Below are 22,309 nucleotides of genomic sequence, written 5' to 3' on the forward strand. Positions count from 1 at the left end.
AGTGCTGATTCATTTTCTGTTAATTCTTTTTATCTGAATTGGAATGTTTGCAAAGGATTGTGGGTGATTGGAGGACCTTGATGCATCCTTCAAAACAGGCCAAAAGAAGGATGTAAAATAAAGGATCCTTATATATTATTTTTATTATTTTTATTATTTAACTTATTTATTATTAATACATTTTTATAGTTTTATCAATTTATATAAACCAATTCATTAATACTAATTTAATTAAATATAATATAAATAATATAATTATACATAAATAAATCTGTGCAGTTCCATGAAATAAATGAATCTGCTCTCACCATATCAACCTAAATTCTAAAAAAAAAAAAAAATTACAATTACAGAATTAAATATTAAAATGTTAAAAAAATAAATAAATAAATAAATAAATAAATAAATAAATATATATATATATATATATATATATATATATATATATATATATATATATATATATATATATATATATATATATATATATATATATATATGTTCATCTTCGGAACACAAATTAAGATATTTTTGAATAAATCCAATAGCTCAGTGAGACCTGCATAGACAGCAATGACATTTCCTCTCTCAATATCCATAAAGGTACTAAAAACATATTTAAATCAGTTCATGTGAGTACAGTGGTTCTACCTTAATATTATAAAGTGATGAGAATATTTTCTGTGTGCCAAAAAAACAAAATAAAGATTTTTTTAACAATATCGAGTGATGGCCAATTTCAAAACACTGCTTCATGAAGCTTCGGAGCTTTACGAATCAAATCAGTGATTCAGAGCGCCAAAAACATGTGATTTCAGCAGTTTTTGCGGTTTGATACGCGATCCGAATCACTGATTCGACTCAAAAGATTCATAACGCTCTGAAGCAGTGTTTTGAAATCGGCCATCACTAGATATTGTTAAAAACTTGTTATTTTGTTTTTTTGGAGCACAAAAAGTATTCTCATCGCTTTATAATATTAATATTGAACCACTGAACTCACATGAACTGATTTAAATTATGTTTTTAGTACCTTTATGGATCTTGAGAGAGGAAGCACCATTGCTGCCTATGTATGCCTCACTGAGCCATCGGATTTGATCAAAAATATCTTAATTTGTGTTCTGAAGATGAACGGAGGTCTTATGGGTGTGGAACGACATGAGGGTGAGTGATAAATGACATTATTTTAATTTTTGGGTCAACTAACCCTTTAAGAACATTGGTACTCATTCCCATCCCTAAAAACATGGAGTGTTGCGGATCTTGTTTTATTGGTACAGCTGGAATTTATATAAGAGTTTCCAAGATTGTACGAGCTGTATACAATCAGCTTGGTGCGCTAATACACATGCATGTGTTCTGCGTGACCTTTACGTGCGGCATGACAAATGCACATGGGTCTTCATAACTCATGTGAGAAATGAATAAGTGGCTGTTTCATGAGTTGATGACTTTTAAGGACAAAGGCCACACCCTCCTACATGAAGCTGATAAAAAGTGACAGTAAAGACCTTTATAATGTTACAAAAGACTTCTTTTTCAAATAAATGCTGTTCTTTCAAACTTTCTACTCATCAGAGAATCCAGAGAAAAATGTATCACAGTTTACACAAAAATTTTAAGCATCACAACTTTTTTTTAAATCGATAATAAGAAATGTATCTTGAGCAGCAAATCAGCATATTAGAATGATTTCTGATGTGATTTATGATCAAAATCTTGAACAAATAAATGCAGCCGTGGTAAGCATAAGAGACTTTTCTTTCAAAAACATAAAAATCTTACCAACCCCAAACTTTTGAACAGTAGTGTATATTCAATTTTTAATTTGCAATAATAGCTAGAAATTATAATCTATTATGTGTGTATAATTCCCTCGATAATAAGTTTTAAAGGCTGTCGGAACCCTTGCCAATGTCATTGCATTTCATTCCCATCTAATCCTAGTTGAAGGCCTGTCTTAGCCCTTGAACCCATCATAACTTGATTACAAGTCATCAACATCAACAAGCCAATCCAGGCAAGGTGACCAGTCACAGTCCAACAGGAAGTAGACTTTGCATGTGCAGGTGAACGTGGGCAGTTCTCTAATAGCAGCCTCAACGCACGAAGCAAAAGGTCAACAAGCAACCGCCTCCCCGTCCCCTTCTCGTCTATCCGAGCTCTTGGCATCAACAAGAGGATGTTATGTAAGATCTATTTATAAGTGCGAGCTCAATCAGTGCCGTCGTCGTGCCCACCCGGCTGCGTAACCACGGGAACGGCTTGCGCTGTGGTGGTTGGGGATGCGGGGAGATGTCGACGGGCGGCTACAAGGCACGTCCTTCACACTTCAACAGCAGTTTCTCAACAGCAGCTGAGAGTCTGCAACACAACACGCACATAGGCGCACAAACTCAAGGATTTCAATTGCACTCACAAATCCATTAGAGAGCACTAAGGATTCCACACAAGGCAGACCATAATAATAAGAGATGGGGGGGGGGGGGGGGGTTAACCCTATAAAGCCTACTGTATCATATCTGATACTCAAATTTATAAGGACTCTAAATAATCATTTAAAGTCATTTAAATCATTTCAAAATGTAAGTATCAAACATGATACATCAGGCTTTTGAGGAACATCTAATTATAGATCTCTATCATCATTGTATTCCATTGCATTATATGTTTTGCTCCCCACAATCAAAACTATAGAGCTTTGATCACAAAAGCATTTAAGGGCCAGATTTACTAAACAGGGCAAATTAGAATGAGAGCACAATTTCAAAAAAAGCACCAATGGGAGTGGAAAGTTCTGCATGTGATCTACTGATGACGCGCAAATTAGAGAACGCAGACGCAGCTGGATCATTTCCATAATGACCAACGCAATCCAGAAAGAGCAGCTCAAATTAGCGTCTGGTTTAAGACATGCTTTTTTTGGGCCGGTAAATACTGGCGCAAATACCAGTAAATTGACTAGCACAAACCTTAGTAAATCACCTTGCATGATTCATTTAAATACTCTCCTACCATAAGTCTTGCATCTGAAAGAGAAACTCCTACAAATACATATGCAATTAGGTCACCCGCAAAAATAACTGTGTCCACGCTGTCTCAGCAATAATATTTCACTGTGTGGCTTTAGTAAATCCTGATAGTAGTTTTTTTAACGGCAAAAGCGATTTTGCACTGACACAAGCTGTTAGCAATTCTGGCCCTAAATATCATCTTACCAAGACATATTATTGGGAGATATGACAACTAATATTAATGCACGTTTTATGTAAGTAGTCTGTTAAACTGTTATAAAGATCTCATTGATTTGGGCTTAGTCTACACATACAAGGGTATTTTTATAAACTGAGTTTTTCCTCTGTTAAAATTTTTTTTAAAATTGTGTCCACATGAAAATGCAAAAACACGTTATGAAGCGCTTGTCAAGAGCATGCCAAACCAACAGGTGGCAATATAACGTTAGCCGTGTTGGCCAATCAGAAGCCTGGAAAAAAGGTTATTACCGGTTCCGGTTCTGACGTCACAAGCCAACATTTTCGGTTTCACTGTCTACACAACAACACTGTAACCGGAGTTTCTAAAAATATTCACCCTGGCAGGAGTTTTCAAAAATGTTCGGTTTCAGTGACCAGATACTGTGTTTGCATGTGGACGAACGGCCAAACCGCATAGAAAAAGCTTTGGATTTGAAAATACCCGTGTTTGTGTGGACGGGGCCTTACATTACAAGCTTTCAGAACTAGGGATGCAACGATGCAGCCAGAATCGATTAAATCAAAATTCGATTAAAACGTGATGATTCAAGTCAGTTGAGATGCTAAATGAATCGTGATAAATTTGGGGGCTTTAAAACTACTTTTAAAGTAGTTTTAGCGCACAGCGCTGCTTTGTTTACAGCTGTAACCATGAAAGCGCTGAATTGCCGCTGTTCCACCTGCTGTCAGACAGTAAATTTGCATTCTCATGCAGCCCGTCTGCTGTTATGAAGTTTTATGTAGCATATTTTCACAAAGCTAAAGTCTGAATATTCTGTTTTTGCTTTAAATGTTAAAAATTATACAATCTAATTTAAATTAAAAACTGCTCATGCGTGCAGTATCTTTGTTGGGATCATGATTAAAATGCAGTGGTTGCTTCTAATTTTAAATGGCTACAGATAGTTCAGCCTGTAATAGAGTAACAGATCTTGTTCATATGAGGAGATTTCTTTTATTTGTATTATTTATTTATTTACTTGATCTAGGAATTGTTTTAAAATTTCAATTTAGTTTTGTTATAAAGATATTTCAGTTTCACAAAGAAATTTGCAGCATTTTCAGAAATAATAAAAAGACACTTTCATTTAAATCTCATTTTGTAAAAAAAAAAATCAAATCGTGAAACCAGTATTGTGAATCGTATCGAATCGTGAGTTGAGTAAATCGTTACATCCTTATTAAGAATACCATCTTACTTTTTGACCATATAAACATCAGCTACTGCACCAAATTGCATATTTTTGTTCAGTTTGGGCCTTCGAATAAAATTTTAAAACATTTCCTCCTCAAGTATGAGCTTCATTTTCTCACTATAGCATACTAAATGAGCCATAAAAGTCTAAATATGCTCAATAATAAAAAAAAAAATAATCTTTTTACTTTTTTCAAACATATTTAATCTAAAGGTTTAATAAACTGAAAAAAAAATCAAATTAGATTTTTCTGACTATTATTATTTAATATGTCAGGCTTTACAGGGTTAAAATAGCTGGATGTAAATACAGCCAAGGCCAGACTCAAGTGCTGCACTCTCACACTCACACCTGTTGTGCTTCATTACACTTGTGTGTGTCTGGTTGTGTCTTGTGGGCTGTTTGGAGTTTACGGTAAACAGAGAGGGCCGTGGGCAAAAGCAGAGCTATGCATGCGACAAACTTCAAGTGCACAGATCATCTCCAAGGACGATTCTGACCGTGACAAAGTCTGAAAAAGTGTGTAAATATTTATAGGTCATGAAATTAACAAACATATAAGCACCTCCCACACACACACACACACACACACACACACACACACACACACTGGGTGCTTGTTTCAGGCTGAGTTATGTAGGTCATAAGCTAATGTTTAACCGTGCATTTATGTGGCAGGCGACAGGTGCGGGGTGTGACCTTAAACCTCTGGAGGAGTCCTCGACTTTGAATTTGTATCCCGCTCAACCTGTTGCCATTTTTCCAATATTACATAACAGGCCTGACTATAGGAAGAGCCGAGGTTTTGAGTTCAAAAGAGTCATATTGCTATTCTTCTGCATATACTCCACTTTTTAAACATCAATGAGAAGTTTGAAATGGAGCCATGTGAGAACCTGATCAGATGATGACAGCCAGAATAAAAAAAAAAAAAATCCAATAATAGGGTCAAAACAAAAGCCCTGACCTCTAGATCCCAATATGAAGGCCAATTGCTAAGGCTCAGGAATGGAGACCCTTCTTTCCCCTCCCAGGTGCCGTGATACACATTTCTATTTATACTTTCTTCAGGAAATCGCCGTGCCTTACGTGCATGCGTACGTGCCAGCTGGAAATAACATGGCACATCTCTCAAATTCAAATTAATGTATCACTTTCTCTTTTTAAAAGAGACTAACATGCAAAATAAGCTGTAAAGCCATTTGAGAATGCTTAAAGGGATAGTCTACCCAAAAAAATTAAAATACTGACATTGTTTACTCACAAAAGATGATATTTTGAAGAACGTTTCAACTGTTTTTGCCCATACAATGAAAGTCAATGGGGTCCAAAAAAAAAAAAAAAAAACAGAAAAAGAAAAGGGAATACAGTATATATATATATATTTTATTTTATATTGATTATTATAGTATTTATTGATATTTTGAAAAAACTTTTTACATTTTAGTTAAGATTTTAGTGATTTTGCTACAATATGTGATTGTCATTTTTTTTATATTTCTATATATCTTTATTTTTATTATTTTAGTACTGTACTTCAACTTATTTATTAGGGCCCAAGCGAATTAAGCGCACAGGGCCCTCTTGTTCTTCTAAGGATTATTAGGGCCCAAGCGAATTAAGCGCGCAGGGCCCTCTTGTTCTTCTAAGGATTTTTTTTTTTTTTTTTTTTTTTTTTTTTTTATTATTTTTCCGTCTTCCGGGGCTTTTTGGGGGCCTTAACATGCTCAAAAACTCTTGAAAATTGGCACACACATTGGAATCCGCGGCCATTAGGACGCCGCAGAGGCTGGTACCCGGGCGTGGCAGGGGGGCTCGACAGCGCCCCCTTGAAAAAAGTCTGAAAATTTGGTCCATATATTAAACACGCTTGCACGTATTAGTATGAAACTCGGTACACATATAGACCTCATCGGGCCGAACAACTTTCGTGCTCTAAGTTAAACGCCACGTCAACAGGAAGTCAGCTATTAAGGGTTGTTTGAAAAACGCATGCTCTGGAATTTGATATACTCCTCCTAGACAATTAATCCGCTCGCCACCAAACTCGGTCAGCATGAAGTCAAGACACTGATGATTAAAAATTGCGATTGCGATTGGATTTTTGATATCTCGAACGGTTTGGCCGTGGCGAGGCAACGAATTTATGGCGAGAAAAAGGAAACAGGAAATGTGTTATAACGTCTGCATACATGTATTGATCTTTATGAAACTTCACGAGTGTGTTGGTTGTAGTAGTCTGATCACATGGATGTGAGTATTGTGAGTCAAAGTTATAGCGCCACCAACTGGCAGCAGGAAGTGTATCACTTTTTGAAATGCTTTGAGATCACCCTCTTATTTTTACCTGATTTGCTTCAAACTTCATCAGTGTAATGTCAATACACAGCAGATGTAGACCTATGACAGGATTTTTGATATTTGAAATATTGTTGCCATGGCAACAGGTCAAACTGTAATAATATTCTTGAGTGTTTTTGAGGCTCTTAACATGCTTCAAATTGCATGAAACTCGACACACACATCAATATTGTCAACCAGTAGACATGGACAAAGCCATAGAAATGGGCGTGGTGGAGGGGCTCAGTAGCGCCACCTTTTGACAAAAGTGGGGGGGTTAGTTTTTCCTACAGTCACCAAACTCGGTACACATATTGTTCTCATCAAGCCGGACAATTTTCTAATTTACATTCATTAGCTCCGACCAACAGGAAGTCGCTATTTTGGTTTGAATGTTAATTTTTTGAAAAAACAGGCTTTACATTTTATACTACTACTCCTACAGGGTTTATCCAATTTATACCAAGCTGTTTTTAACTTGTTGCTAACACATTGAAGTTGTTTAATTGCAAACGGATTTTGGATATCTCAAACGGTTTGGCCGTGGCGAGGCAACGAATTTATGGCAAGAAAAGGGAAACAAAGTGTTATAACTTCTGCATACATTAATTGATTTTGATGAAACTTCGGCTTAGTCTTCGTTGTACAAGGCTGATCACATGGATATGACTATTGTGATTCAAAGTCACAGCGCCACCAACTGGAAGCAGAAAATGTGTCACTTTCAGCATACATTGAGATCACCCTCTTATTTTTACCTGATTTGCTTCAAAATTCATCAGAATAATGTTAAAACTTGGCACATGTAATCCTTTGAAAATGGGCAGGGAGGAGGGGCTCTATAGCGGCACCTTGTAGTGCAGTAAATGTGGAGTGAATTTGACATAGTACTTTGATGTTTAACCGTTTTAAATGCCTATTGCCCGCTGTGCACAGTTGCCCTGAAGCCACCGGGGTGGCGGTGCCACCGGGCTTGGGCCCGCCATCGCTGCTCGCAGCTATATTTTTAGTTAAAGTTAACAATAACAACACTGGAAATTTAGTTAAATATGTGGGTCTTTGGAATACTTGATTCTGATTGGTCAATTGTGACATTACACTGTATGGTCAAATATTTTAGCATAATGACAGGTAAGCTATGCGATCTTTTTCCTCGGCAACCTATTTCCTACATTTCTCATATCATTCTGTGGTCTCTTTCTTCTCACATAATATAATAATTTCTCAATACCTACCCAAGATGACATTTAGCCCATGCAATTCACCAAAAAGGTATCCCATAATAATCTATGATGTAAAAAAAAAAAAACCAATAGCAAATTCATGCTAGCCTAATGTCTGTTTTCCACTCTTGAGCAACCTTTGACATGCTGCATAAAAGTGTATTATTAATGACCGCCTATTTATAAATGGACTTTGGCTCTGTGAGTATATATGTGATCTTCTAGAATGAATGATAGGAGTATATAACATCCTTCTGTCACAGAGGTATGTATTCGCCAACGTCATAGAGCAGAGATTGTGTGTGTGTGGATAACTGGTTAAGCGTCTCAGGCTTTCTGCCCACTTGCTGCAGAGTGAGTGGGCGACAGCTTCCGTCACGGGTCATCCAGAACCTGGCTGTTCTCGCACACTCTGCTTTTGCACTGTACTCTCGCTGTCTCTCATTCCCTCCTACTCCTACTTGAGCATTGCTCACCACAGATGAAGTCCCGTCTGCCCTTCCGACTTCTGTCTGGCCTGGAGGTTTTACAGTATATAGCTGGAAGAATACAGGCCTTATTTGAGCGAGCGCCAATGGATTCAGCCTTCAGGATGGCTATGTCAACCTCCCTAATTTTCTCTGTTCGGTTCATTGTGGGACGCTTCAAGCATGTGAAATTGGAACTCATGTATCCTGTGACCTCATTACTTTTCAAAGGCAACCTGTGACTTTCAGATTACTCTGGTGGGTGGTTTAGGAAAAGCAATGATAAACACAGACTTGAGGCCTAGTCGTGCCAAGTGCAAATTTTAAAACAAAACTAGATTAGTACATTTAAAGTGGTGTTTGCTTGTGTAAAATTAGTCACAACAATGCTAAGGTGTTGAGGGTGATCGCCATGGCATTGAAGCTACTAATGATGCATATCATAAAAATATCATACAGCGATGAGCCTCTTTTATGGAGGCCAGGTCCATTTTTTTAATAGATCAGACGGCAATCATTTCATTATTCCATTTTTTGAAAATCAAATCGAAATTCGTTTATAAAAACACCATAGTTCTACCAAGGTCTGTACAGTTAAAAAAGGATGAATTATTATATACAAAGAATAAAATGTAAAAAATATTTTAATTAAAAATTTAAAAATACATTTTTAATGCATTTTTAAAAAACCTAATGGTCACTATAAAACTATAAACTTAAGCAAATACATCTTAAGACTGGTTTTAAACAACAAAAAAACGTTTTTTTTTTTTTTTTGGTTGCAGTGCAAAAAAATAAAATAAAAATAAATAAATAAATAAATAAATAAATAAATAAATAAATAAATATATATAATTAATTATTTATCAATATAGTTTCTAGTCTAGTTGGACTCCAATTATTTGTTAATAATATAATAAAAATATAGTAAAAATAATAATAATAATAATAATAATAATAATAATATAGTAAAACATAGTAAAAACAGTAATATTGTGAAATAGTATCGATATTTAAAAAAAAAATGTTTTTATTTTAATATATTTTAAAGTGTAATATTAAGCATTACTGTAATATATATTTTTTCAAGGATTCTTTAATGAATTTTTTCTGTAATAATGTCAAATTCACTTCTGTCACTTTTGATAAATTTAATGTATCCTTTCTGAAAAAAGCATTAATTTCTTTCAAAAAAATTTTTTTTTATATATTTTAGTGAATATATAATTTACACTGAAAAGTTTTGACGGCGTCTCTACTCATTTTATCACAGTGCTTCACAAGACACCACAATAAATGAGCGGAAAAACGATTTGCACTCGAGTCACGTCCTCTTGTCAAATCTTTCCACAATAGCAGCATTTTTTTCACTGCAGAAACAAACAAGAAGGCTTAAATGGAGCGAGATGAACCTCTTTGCACGGGTCAAGTTGGGCACAGCTACTAAATTCTGTGCCACTGACCAGCAATGCCCATGCAAAAGAAACCTTGCACAGTATTGTTGTTTGGGAAAGTCCCTCGCTCTTACTGTATTGTTGTAGCCGCTCCATATTAGGCATGTGGTAAAGCCATGGGCAAGTGCGCACACATATACAGATATGCGCTTCAACACAGATCTGGAAGTAGGGGAGGGCTAGACAGCATGTGGTTGTGCCCTGTCCCACTTCTCTTTGTGTTCACCAACACACTTCCCCTCAGATGGCACACACCTCGTACTCTCTGCCTGCTCTGCTCGCTCTGGCTTCAACTTTTGCATAATCTCTCTGCTTCCTTATTATTCAGTCCATTACCTCTCTCTCTTCATCTTCCATCCCTCTTTTTCCCTTTCCCTGGTAACAGTGTGTGTTATCCTGACGACCACCCCAGAATACCTCTGTAAACAAACAAATCGTGGAGGGGAATTTGGCTTGTGTTGTTGTGCAGCTTCCAAACAAATGCCTCTCTGTGCGTGAACCAGGCCAGCGAGCTCCATATTATGCAAGTCAAAGTATTGCGATTCATCCTCTGATAAGTTTCAGATTCACCTACCACAAAAGACCACTTGTATGACTCTAATGAGGGAGCTAAAACAACAAGTTGATGTCTCTTTTTTCATGGAAGCAGCATTAAGCCAAACCCCATGAAAAACCCCATTATGAAAACCCATAGGAAAATCTCAAGGGCACCGTTGGCGAATTAGTCTTCCAGGTTTAGACGTCACAACGGCAGCACTCTATTCAAATAGGAATTTGAGTGATAAGGAGAATCGCCTGAGGACGAAAAATTTGGCATGCAGATTGTGCTTATATTCAAGGTGGTCATTTGAATTTGTGGTGCTGACCAACAGAAAGCTGCTTGGTTCGAAATTACTTCTGTGTAAATAGTGCTTTATACATCGCTACGCTATTGACAGAGGACCCTTTTTTGCAAGTGAAATTTGACTGACTACTTACACCCCTCCAAGCAGGATTCGAACTGGCGTTTCCGGCATTAGAGGCGGCTAGGCTAACAAGGATGCTAAAGACCGCAGTCTAATGTCAGTCGCTAGTGCACCTCTTGAGGCCAGGGGAGTGAGGTTACACTCACCTCCCTAAACCTCACTCCAAAATGGAGTCACGGCACCAACGTAACCCCTCCGATTCCACTTGCACCATTAGTGTCAGTCACTAATGCTCCTCTTGAGGCCAGGGGAGTGAGGTTTACTCACACAGCTCTTACTAGCTTGCCTCGATTACACTCACCCCCTAAACTTCACTCCCATCTGGGTCACGGCACCACATCCGGTTCTACTTGTAATGCTAGTGTCAGTCACTAGTGCGCCTTTTGAGGTCAGGGGAGCGAGGTTTACTCACACAGCTCTTACTAGCTGGCCTCTGTTACACTCATCCCCCTAAACTTCACTCCCATCCGGGTCACGGCACCAATGTAACCTAGCCGGTTCTACTTGTAACGCTAGCGTCAGTCACTAGTGCGCCTCTTAGTGAGGTTTACACACACAGTTTTTATTAGTTGGCCTCCTTTACGCTCATCCCCCTAAATCTCACTCCCATCCGGGAGTGAGATCTCACTCCCCTCCGGTTTTACTTGCACCGCTAGCTTTCTTGGTTTTATCCTATCCACATAATGCGTTATACCAAATCCACAAACCTAGGGTTCGTTTGTTTGGCCCGTTTCACTTCTCCTTCTATACCAGGTCACTCAGTACAGTCATCCAATTACATGGCTTCTTTTATCAATGTCATGCCGATGATGCACAACAGGGCTGCGCCTACTGACTCAACTAACCTTTAAAGAGCCTTAAGATATAATCTAGAAAATCTCCAATCATTTGTCACGTCTACATTTTTTATCAAAAAGCTTTAGGGAAAAAGCATCTTCAAAGCCTAAAGCATATGATTCTGAAATCATACTTTCATCTCAATTTTAAAAATCTCATGTCTGGGCTACATTTGACCTCAAAATCAAGAGATAAGAGTAAAAATTAAAATTTCCCTATTTGAGGAACCATTACATTTTATTGTGGCATTATTTTAATTCAGTTTTAATTTTGCATTGATTTATTTTTTATTAACTAATTTTTAATTAAAGCATACCCCTTTTTACTGTAATATTTTATATTTAAATTAGCATAATTTAAATGTAGCACAATAAATATTTCAATGATACATAAATATATTGCAAATTTAAATTATTTTCATAATATAATATAAAAAAATATAATATCATGCAAAAAATATATATTTCCTGTCCTAAAATAGGCTTACTTATTTTGATTTTGAGTGGAATTTTGGCTTAGAGATGTGGTAGAATGAAGTGGATATGGAGTTTGACAACCTGCAAACCAAGTTTATTTACTGAGAAAGGTGTAGCAGAGAACAGCAGAATAAATCCTCTTAAAAGAAGCTGATTTACAATGAGTAAACTCAGTAATTCCCCTGTTAACACTAGAGAATGTTACCCCGCACACACACACACGTCAAAAAAGAGCAGACTACCCCCTAGTTCTCTCTTTCTTTCATGTGGTTTCTTCACATCCTTCAAAAGACACCCAAATGACTCTGCAAACCGGCTGCAAATGTGTCATGCAGGTTATCCACAAAACCCCTTTAGCGCTGCAAGAATGCTTAACCAATCTAACCCAATACAATGAGGTTGATGCTGACAAATGCAACAGGTTTGTAACATTATCCGGAATTAAAGAATTGACAGGAGAATCTCATGTAACCTGTTAAGAAAAAGGGCATTTTTTTAATGCACTGTAAAATTATTTACAAAAAAAGCAAATGCATTTCCACTCTCAACTCTTATTACCATAATGTAAAAAAATAAAATAAAAAAATTGATCAAGGTAATATGAAAAAAATATGGTATTTAAAAAAGTGGTTTTAACTATATTTTTATCTAATTTCATTTAATTGTTATTATTTTTTTCTACTATATAATATTTTTTTGCATTATCTTGTACCTTTTAAGATTTTTTTTGTTACTATTATTTTTAATGTTCTTAATTAATTAATTTATTTATTAATTATTATTATTATTATTTTTATTGATTATACCTTTTAATTAATTTCTTCTAGGGCAGTTTATTCTGGGTTAGTTGGGGAGGTTAATTACATGGATGGATGGATGGACGGATGGATGGACGGATGGATGGAGAGTCTAATGGAACGGATGGAGGGTCAGATGGATGGATGGAACGGATGGATGGATGGAACGGATGGAGAGTCGGATGGAACGGATGGAGGATCGGATGGAAAGGATGGAGGATTGGATGGATGGATGGATGGATGGATGGATAGAAGGACAGATGGACGGATGGACAGATGGACGACAGACAGATGGATGGATGGATATTCTTTCATAAGGATATTATTATGGTATTATTATTATTATTATTATTGGGGAAATGTGCTTATCTTTCAAAAAAATGTATGATGGATGGATGGAACGGATGGAGAGTCGGATGGATGGATGGATGGATGGATGGATGGATGGATGGACGGACGGAGAGATGGATGAATGGACAGATGGACGGACAGACGGATGGATGGATGAATGGATGGAATGATAGGTGGATGGATGGATGGATGGATATTCTCTCATAAGGATATTATTATGGTATTATTATTATTTTTATTGGGGAAATGTGCTTATCTTTCAACAAAATAATGTATAATACATAATATATAAATTATAAAATATATAATATATAATTTATTGTAAGTCATGGTCGAGCACCCACGGAAAAACATGAGATATAATCCATTCATATTAACCAATCAAAAAATCAATTGAGATTTGGGGAGCTCTCTGATTGGTGGATCTCACATCAGGTCCCCACGGGTCACAATACACATAATTCTACCATTATTTTCAGCATTACAACATAATCTGACGCAAAAGTTTGTGCTTTCTATTTTTTGCATGATGATGAAGTGAATTTTAAGTAATCAACAACAAAATCATCAGGAGCCGGTTGCACCAGTTGGACGTTGGATGTAAGCTCTACGCTGGACTGTTACGTCCAGCTTTCCGATGAATATTTACACCTGTTGCACCATCTAAAACTACGACTAGGCGCAGGTACGCTTAGCGTAGACGATGCACGTACACGCTGGCATGTTCTACAGCACTGTTAGTTAAGACGGCGTTCGCGTTACTATGGTTATCAATTTGAATTTATTGGCTCCAACGAATAGATGAAAAATGACTGCTGAGCAGAAAAAAAAAAAGAAAAATAAATTACTCAGATTGTGAAACAAGAAAAATTATTGAGCTATTCAGTAAGAATATGCAACCTGCTGAAATGAAATCTTTCAATAAATTCCCTGTCTCCATATATATAGCTAGCATCTAGAGGATTGGTCCGGTCTCTTATTACTCTTTCACACCGGAAAGCCCGTTGATCATGTAGCCTGTATACCAGACGCGCCATCGTCTCAACGTTTTTATTTTTCTTTATTTTCACCATGCAAACAAGTCAAGACTTCTCACTTTACACCTACCTTTGACTAGGCGAAAGATTTAGTCTCAGACTTGCGCTACGCCCAGATGGTGCAACAGGTATTAATTTATTCTTACGACCGGGTGTACATCCAGCTGGTGCAACCGGCCCCAGGTATGCCAGCGAGATAGCGACAACGCTCACAGAATGAATATGTGTTTTGTTTGGTTGGTAATGTTCTTAGCATGAATTCATTAAGCACAGTATCACACAAAGAAAAAGATAGTCTACTACTCTTGAAAAACTAACACCAAGTACAATTAGTAATGAGAATGGTAAAATGTTTAGGGCATAATTTGTTGTGCATGTGTCATCTAGTTATTTTTGGAAACAGAGGTGAATTAGGAGTTTCTAATAAAAAATAAAAAAAACGTGATGGTTATGATTGTTTAAGGACACTTTTATCTGTGTGTGTGTCCCTGTATCTCTCCCTCTCAATCACTTTTCACTCTTTTAGCCTCTCTCAATCACAAGAACACACAGTGACCCAGTTAGCACAGAAGAGGAGCTGTCAAGTCTGTTTTCTGCATTATTCACCACGGGCTTGGCTTATGTAATCCAGTCATGTGAGCGCCTCTACGTGTGCCTGTTGGGAAGCCGGAGTATCATCAAGTAGAATGCCTTTGCTAATAACAGGGCTGATTATGCAACGGGCCTATTTACGAACGCACCCACACAAAACACATGCGTGAGCACAGAAACTAGCCCTGCCAGCCCGGGAAATATAATTGCTCTACAATCAGAACAGCCATCCCTCCTTTGACACTGACTGCCTCCGTCGCTGCGAATCACCCTCCCCGTCGGCGAGCAGCCTAGCGACGAGGATAGCGATTTGCCAGGTTGCCATAGCAACCTCTTTGCACCCGCAAAACCCTGGCTGGGCGACTGCAGACAGTGACGTGTGGACCTGCTCTGCACTGGACAGCTTACAGTTGACGATCCGAGTGCTCGCTTTGCCTCAGTGTCACAGAATAACATGCTACTATTACACTACTATTACTACTGTGCATAAAAACGACAGATTACCTATTATGTTTGCCAAAATGTGCAGTATACAACCATTTCCCAGCAGGGTTATTACAGTTAACTAAAACTAAACCATTAAAAAAAAAATGATACTTGAAATAAAATACACATTAGCAGAAATTAAAACAAAAAAGTAAAAGTAAACAAAAAAAATCTAATTGCCAAAGCAACATTTCCCATTTTCATTTAGTTTAACTCAATGTACTAAGAACCAAAACTAAATTAATAAAAACTATATACCCATATTTGAAAAAAACAGTAAATAATAAAAAGAGACACACGCATGAAAATGAACTAAAATGAAAAACAGAAATAAAAACTAATTCAGAATATTTAAAAAACTATAATAGTATCTAAGTGATACTAAAATAACTCAATTTCCAGATTGCAATGTGTTCGACGTGAACTTCCATTTTCAGAGACGACTACATTGTAAATAAACATGCATTGCAAACAAATGATGAAACATGCATTTTCTGTTAAGATGCACAAAAAATACTTGAAAAATAATACGAGCTGCCAAATTAATCCACAAAATTGGATTAAAACTGCAAAATACCCATCTTTGTTTCCAAGATGATAACAAGACACCACTGTAGCACCATGCAGCCATGTGACAAAAGTAATGAGGTCATGTGACAACGTAGTATACTACAGTTTGAATGTTATTCGTGGAATAATGCCTACATTACTAAGTTTAACCTACTATATATGCATTTATAAATAAAAAAATAGTAGACAGCATAGCACTCAGAAAGCTTTTATTCGATTCCTAAAAATAGCCTTTGTCTCTGTGTTCCTTCAATTCCTCTCTCTCATTTTTGCCCTCTCTCTAAGAATCCAAGCTCTCTACATTTTCTTCAATTTACCCACTGACTCCTCAGTGACCCGAGATATCTGCCCTGCCTGCAGCAGTCTTATTGGTGTTTTCTTATCTCAATTCAATGCATGCTCTCCTTCCCTCTTCCTGTTTTGCACCATAGGAGGATGCCCTGCATTTCAAAGGAAAGGACACGGCTTTCCTACACAGATATGAGGTATGCAAAAACACCCCAACTTGCATCAAAACAGCAATTCAGATAAAGATTTTGGATTTGCTTCAGTTCACGTGGTAATTAGCCCTATCATGTATATACCTTGTGTAGCCCCGCCCCTTTTTAGCATTGTGCTCGTTGCGTTCTGTCTTCCGGTTTGTAATTCCGCAGCATGAAGGTAAGATCTTACGGATTTTGAATGAACGGCTCGTTTTAAAATCTTCCCGGTCTGCCGACATCTATTACGGCATCCGCTTTGAACATTACAATGCTCATGATAACTTTCATTAACTCTACAATAAGCTACTTACTCTTCGACAGCGATGCCATAGACAGAGCTACCGCTAAAAACGGGAGTTCAAACACAAAGTTCTATAGAAGGCTGCGCTTGTTTCTCTGGCACATCTGTTCTATACTGTTGATTATAAAACGCATAGTTCCGGTCCTTGATTCTGATTGGTTGAGCCGCGTTCTAAGCCATTGTACACAAATACACCTGTGACCGAAGAATGATATTTTTGATCAATAGCAGCATTACATTTTTGCATCTGTGTGTTTATTTTATGAAACCTTGTCGGGAATGTGAAATAACTGTTTTATAAAAGCAATAAGCCTAGAACAGCTAAGGGGGTTTTATGTAAACCACGGCTTATTGCTTTATTTTACCACACCTACACTGGATCAGCTGACTCTGAGCTCACTCACACTGTCTCTGTTGCAATCATTGTTTACTATCTGAATTCACTGTGTGTTTGCACATGACATGAGTTTTAAAAGCAGAACAGAGGCAACTCATACTGTCATATGTCATAAAACCAACCCTTATAAACAACACCACAATACAATAATAATAGTTAATGAATTATAGAAATAAACAAATATTAATGTAGATATTATAATAGTAATTAATTGCAGATTAAAGCAGAATATAGAATATTTGAATAACAATTTAAACAGTTATTATTGTAACATTTAAAATAATGTACAAGATTAAATATAAAGAAAGGAACAACACAAATGAAAGTGAAAGGGAAAGCTCAAACTCACCTGTATGACAGGGTTTCCTCCCTCCAGCAGAGCGATGGCCAGCAGGATACTTTCCTGGAAGATTCGGTCACTTGTGGCGTTCATGATGAGGTCAATGACCAGGTCAGACGCACCCTCCCTATCCAGATGACACTGAACCTCCGCCAGGCTTATCTCCCCTCGACCGCCTGCTGAACCCCCACCAACCACTGGAGTAAATAATAAAACCATCAAAATGAATAATAATAACAATAAATAAATAAATAACTGCTCAAAAGTTTGAGGCATTATGATTTTTTTTAAAGAAATTATTACTTTTATTTTGCAAGGAAGCATTCGATGCATCAAAAGTGATAGTAAAGACATTTAATGTTACAAGAGAGTTCTAATCTATCTTTCCACAAAAATATTAAACGGATAGTTCACCCAGAAATGAAAAATCTGTCATCATTTACTCACCCTCAAGTTGATCCAAACCTGTATGAATTTCTTTCTTCTGCTGAACTCAAAAGAAGATATTTTTAAAATTGTCGGTAACCATGCAGTTGATGGGCCCTATTGACTTTCATAGTATTTTTTAGTATTTTTTTCCTACTATGGAAGTCAATGGGGCCCATCAACTGCTTGGTTACCCATATTCTTCAAAATATCTTTTTTTGTGTTCAGCAGAAGAAAGAAACAGGAATATTGGCTTAATAAGGTCAGCGCCTTTACATGACAAATTATTTGACAATATTCTGATATTCAGTTAACCTTTTCTTGTGCATGTAAACATGGTCACTGAAAAAGTATTGTATTAATTACAGAACTAAATGATAAATTATTATTTTGTCTAAATACAGGTCTTCTTCTATAAAATTCCTGCCTTTTATAAAATTGTAATGGTACCAAAATAATAATGGCACCAAATCATTACTAAATCAAAATGTAATCAGTATTAAGAACCTGAGCAGGCCTTTTTGATGAGATGTTGCACCAATTTTGCTTAAAATCTAAGAACTCAGTGGCGGTAAATTATCAAAATTATGTATATGTGCAGGAAAAATTGACCTTTTCGGTAAGTTAAGGTCAAAATGACCAAATCCACATATATGGACATCCTATCATCTGGTGTCAATGTCTCCTAAACACATTTATGCTCTAGACTTTCTTAAGTAGGTGTGTCTGGTGGCTATTCAGACAGGAAGTGTGGGTGCCATGTTCTTGTCGCCTGGCAACAGCGATGGCTCTAAATATATAGGACACGTAGCAGAAGAAAGTGGACGGGGGAGGGAATCATCTTTAGCAGCGGGGAATTACAAAATGAAGTTTTTCTGTATGTTTGAAAAGGTTCGTTTGTATTATAACAAACACACATACAAACACAAACCTGCAGGAGTCTTAGTCTGTCCCACAGGGGTGAGCGGCCCGTTGCTGAAATTGGTCAAACTGTCTCGCCTGCCTCCCGGCTTGAAGTTGCCATAGTAACGGTTTACCAGGACTTGCCTCAAAGCTTCACTCTGACAACAGGGGAAAAGGGCGGAGTAATGGGAGGGGCATTATGACAATCATAATCACTGAACATCAATGTACCACCGTGACAGACGACATCATCAAATGGTGAATTTAAAAATGAATAAATAAATCATGAAAACAAACACACTTAAAAACTTCTACTTTTTTTTTTTTTTAATAAAAAAAAATACACATACTTCCACAGGTGTTCAATGTAAAAAAAGAATTTGTGGTAACAAAAATAGGTTACTTAAAGAAATCAGAGAAAAAAAGTGTGCATATCACATTTTTTGACATCTAGGTCTTTATCAGACATAAAAAAGCCTGATGAAGATCTGGGGGTCAAACTGCTGCAGATGTCCAGGAATATTACTTGAAGCCTGTATACTGTTCAAAAGTGTGGGATCACTAGTAAATTATATATATATATATATATATATATATATATATATATATATATTTTTTTTTTTTTTTTTTTTTTTTTTTTTAAGAAATATTTTTATCCAGGATTATCAAAAGTATCAGTATTTTAAAAGTATCAGTAGACATTTCAAATATGCTGTTGTTTTATAAACTTTATAAACTTTTTATTCAGTAAAGAATAAAGAATCCTAAAAAATATATGATATTTTTCCACAAAAATATTAACTGTTTTCAACATTATAATATTCATATAATATTATAATATTAACATAATAAGACATGTTTCTTGAGCACCAAATTTATTCACAGAAATAAATTCTATTTTAAAATACATTCAAATAGAAAACTGCTATTTTAAATTGTAATAATATTTCACAATATTACCATTTTACTGTTTTTAATCAAATATATGCATAAGAGACTTCTTTCAAAACATTTTAAAATTCATACTGACTGCAAACTTTTGAACGGTATTGTATAACAAATGCATAATTACTTACAATACACTTTGCAATGGATTAAACTGCTTCATTATGGTACTTAGTAATATTAATGCTACACCTTTAAAGAGCACAAGTCATTATAAAACACTTGCCATTGGCTGGGATCATATGACATGAGTAAGTTTTATAACTGTGTCTAAAGGTGTATTATATAATGCATTTTACAATGAAAATCTCAATATGCGTTACATAAACAGGCTTCAAGTAAAGTGTTATCCAATTGGTTTTGTTTGTGGGATGCTACTCAACTCCTCCTCAAGACCAATCCCATACGTTTGATTAGTGCAGTCAGAAAGAGGTCAGAAAGGAAAACAGAATCTGATAACACTAGATCCCTTTTCTTAGTCGCACCTGACCTCATAATACCCGAGACCTCGGATACGAGACACCACACCAATTAAGCGTAATCCTAATTCAGTGATTACAGAGATAACCGTAACCCGACTGCTCGCTCAAAACACCCCGAATCAGAGTGGGTGGAAACACACACACAAACAAATACAACATAAAGATGTTTATCGCCTATAACACATCCATCACCACCTTCAAACCTATAGAGCAAATAGTCATCCCGGTTTTTCAGTGAAACCTCCACCCGTTTGGAGCAGACAGTAGAGTGTGAAGGGTAAGTTTGTGAACGGGCGGCTCAAGCAGTGGCCAGGGTGGGCGTCACGTGCCCCATTTCTTTACCTACCCTTCTCTGATCCTCCAGTTGCTTCTGTGGCTGGTTTGGATCAAACTCCTGAGTGACGTGAGTTAGCAGAAAGCAAAAAGGAGGGAAGAAAAATGAGAAGCATAAAAAAAAGAAGGGGGTCAAGACTGAGAACATTAGTCACTATTTTGACATGCAAGAAAAGTGGGGCAGATTACATCATGCAGTTAAATAAGAGGCATGGGATGTGTGTGTGTGTGTGTGTGTGTGTGTGTTTGTGTGTGTGTGTGTGTGGGAGCAGACAGACGCTGGGGAACATCAAGCAGAGCAAAGTAACACAATCAGCTTTAGTTTATCCATAAAATCTTGAAATATTCCCTGAAAGGAAGTAGGAATGGGGTAAAACAGGAAGACTAATAAATAATACACGTCTTAATGTTTGTTTTTCAATTCCCTGTTCTTTAATGAATAAAACTCAACAGGATGTTTGTTGCTAACCTATTCTACAGGCCATCTGTTTTATGTCGGACTATAGTTGTGCTTCTACGACAGCAATAGCGGGAATGAAACCATGTTAATTACATAAGCACCATACAGGGCGCCAAAGCCAGAAACGCAAGCCATGAGTGAGAGGAACGGGAGAGAGAAAAAAAAAAAAAAAACTTTCAGATTACATAATGGAGCCTGTGTACTATTGACACACACTGCTGCTCATGCCCCTTGGTAAAGCACTTGGTTTGCTTTTTGTCCCTCTTTCTCCCTGTCTGTCATATGGTTGGACATATGTAGGTGCATGTAAAATGTTGGCCGCCACACCAAAAAAAAAATGTAAGTGACCACCCACTTTTTAGCACCCTTGGCTTCAGAAGGTTTTTTTTCCCATTTAGTTTCTCCACAAGCATTTAAAAGAAAAATGTAAAACATTAAGAACTAGTTCACAGAATGAATAAAAGACTGTGTGATGTCTCTGTCTTTTATAAAGCAATGCAAACGAAAATCAAAAATTCATGATAAGATACATTATTATATTCTGGCCAGTTCATACTGCACTGAGAGACGCTGACTGACAGTTCATCTGGTTTTGTCTGTCTGCATTTGTCGGAGTTGGTCGGCTCTCATTTTCACCAATTGAACATGTTGAATCTGTGTTTGTCCGGTCGTGGGGTAAGAAAGTGACGTACTGTAATCTTGTGGTTGTCAGCGTTGTTCGTGTCTGTTGGTGCAGTATGAATTGCTGTTAATAATTACTAAAATAATACTTTTTTATTAAAGGTGCCATCGACCGTTTTTTTACAAGATGTAATATAAGTCTAAGGTGTCCCCTGAATGTGTCTGTGAAGTTTCAGCTCAAAATACCCCATAGATGTTTTTTAATTAATTTTTTTAACTGCCTATTTTGGGGCATAATTAGAAATGCGCCGATTCAGGCTGCGGCCCCTTTAAATCTCGCGCTCTCCGCCCCCTCCCGAGCTCTCGACTCTATCATTGCATAAACAAAGTTCACACAGCTAATATAACCCTCAAAATGGATCTTTACAAAGTGTTCGTCATGCATGCTGCATGCATACATCGGATTATGTGAGTATTGTATTTATTTGGATGTTTACATTTGATTCTGAATGAGTTTGAGGCTGTGCTCCATGGCTAACGGCTAATGCTACACTGTTGGAGAGATTTATAAA

The 22,309-nt window shown here is 36.8% G+C and overlaps 1 protein-coding gene across 17 annotated transcripts in view; it reads right to left on the minus strand.

Annotated features, from left to right (window-relative positions):
• Positions 1-22,309, minus strand: part of itpr1b (inositol 1,4,5-trisphosphate receptor, type 1b) — a 160,364-nt gene that overhangs the window by 52,770 nt on the left and 85,285 nt on the right. For 12 of the 17 annotated variants that reach the window (XM_048173391.1, XM_048173381.1, XM_048173385.1 and 9 more), the window contains 3 exons: positions 20,670-20,717; positions 18,925-19,054; positions 17,577-17,764 (listed from right to left, as the gene is read on the minus strand). In XM_048173391.1, coding sequence (XP_048029348.1) covers positions 17,577-17,764; positions 18,925-19,054; positions 20,670-20,717 — 366 coding nt within the window. The remainder of the gene's footprint in view (positions 1-17,576; positions 17,765-18,924; positions 19,055-20,669; positions 20,718-22,309) is intronic. The other 5 variants (XM_048173395.1, XM_048173392.1, XM_048173389.1 and 2 more) reach the window with 1 other exon arrangement.

The sequence above is a fragment of the Megalobrama amblycephala genome, linkage group LG21 (genome assembly GCF_018812025.1).
Source record: "Megalobrama amblycephala isolate DHTTF-2021 linkage group LG21, ASM1881202v1, whole genome shotgun sequence".
Taxonomy (NCBI): domain Eukaryota; kingdom Metazoa; phylum Chordata; class Actinopteri; order Cypriniformes; family Xenocyprididae; genus Megalobrama; species Megalobrama amblycephala.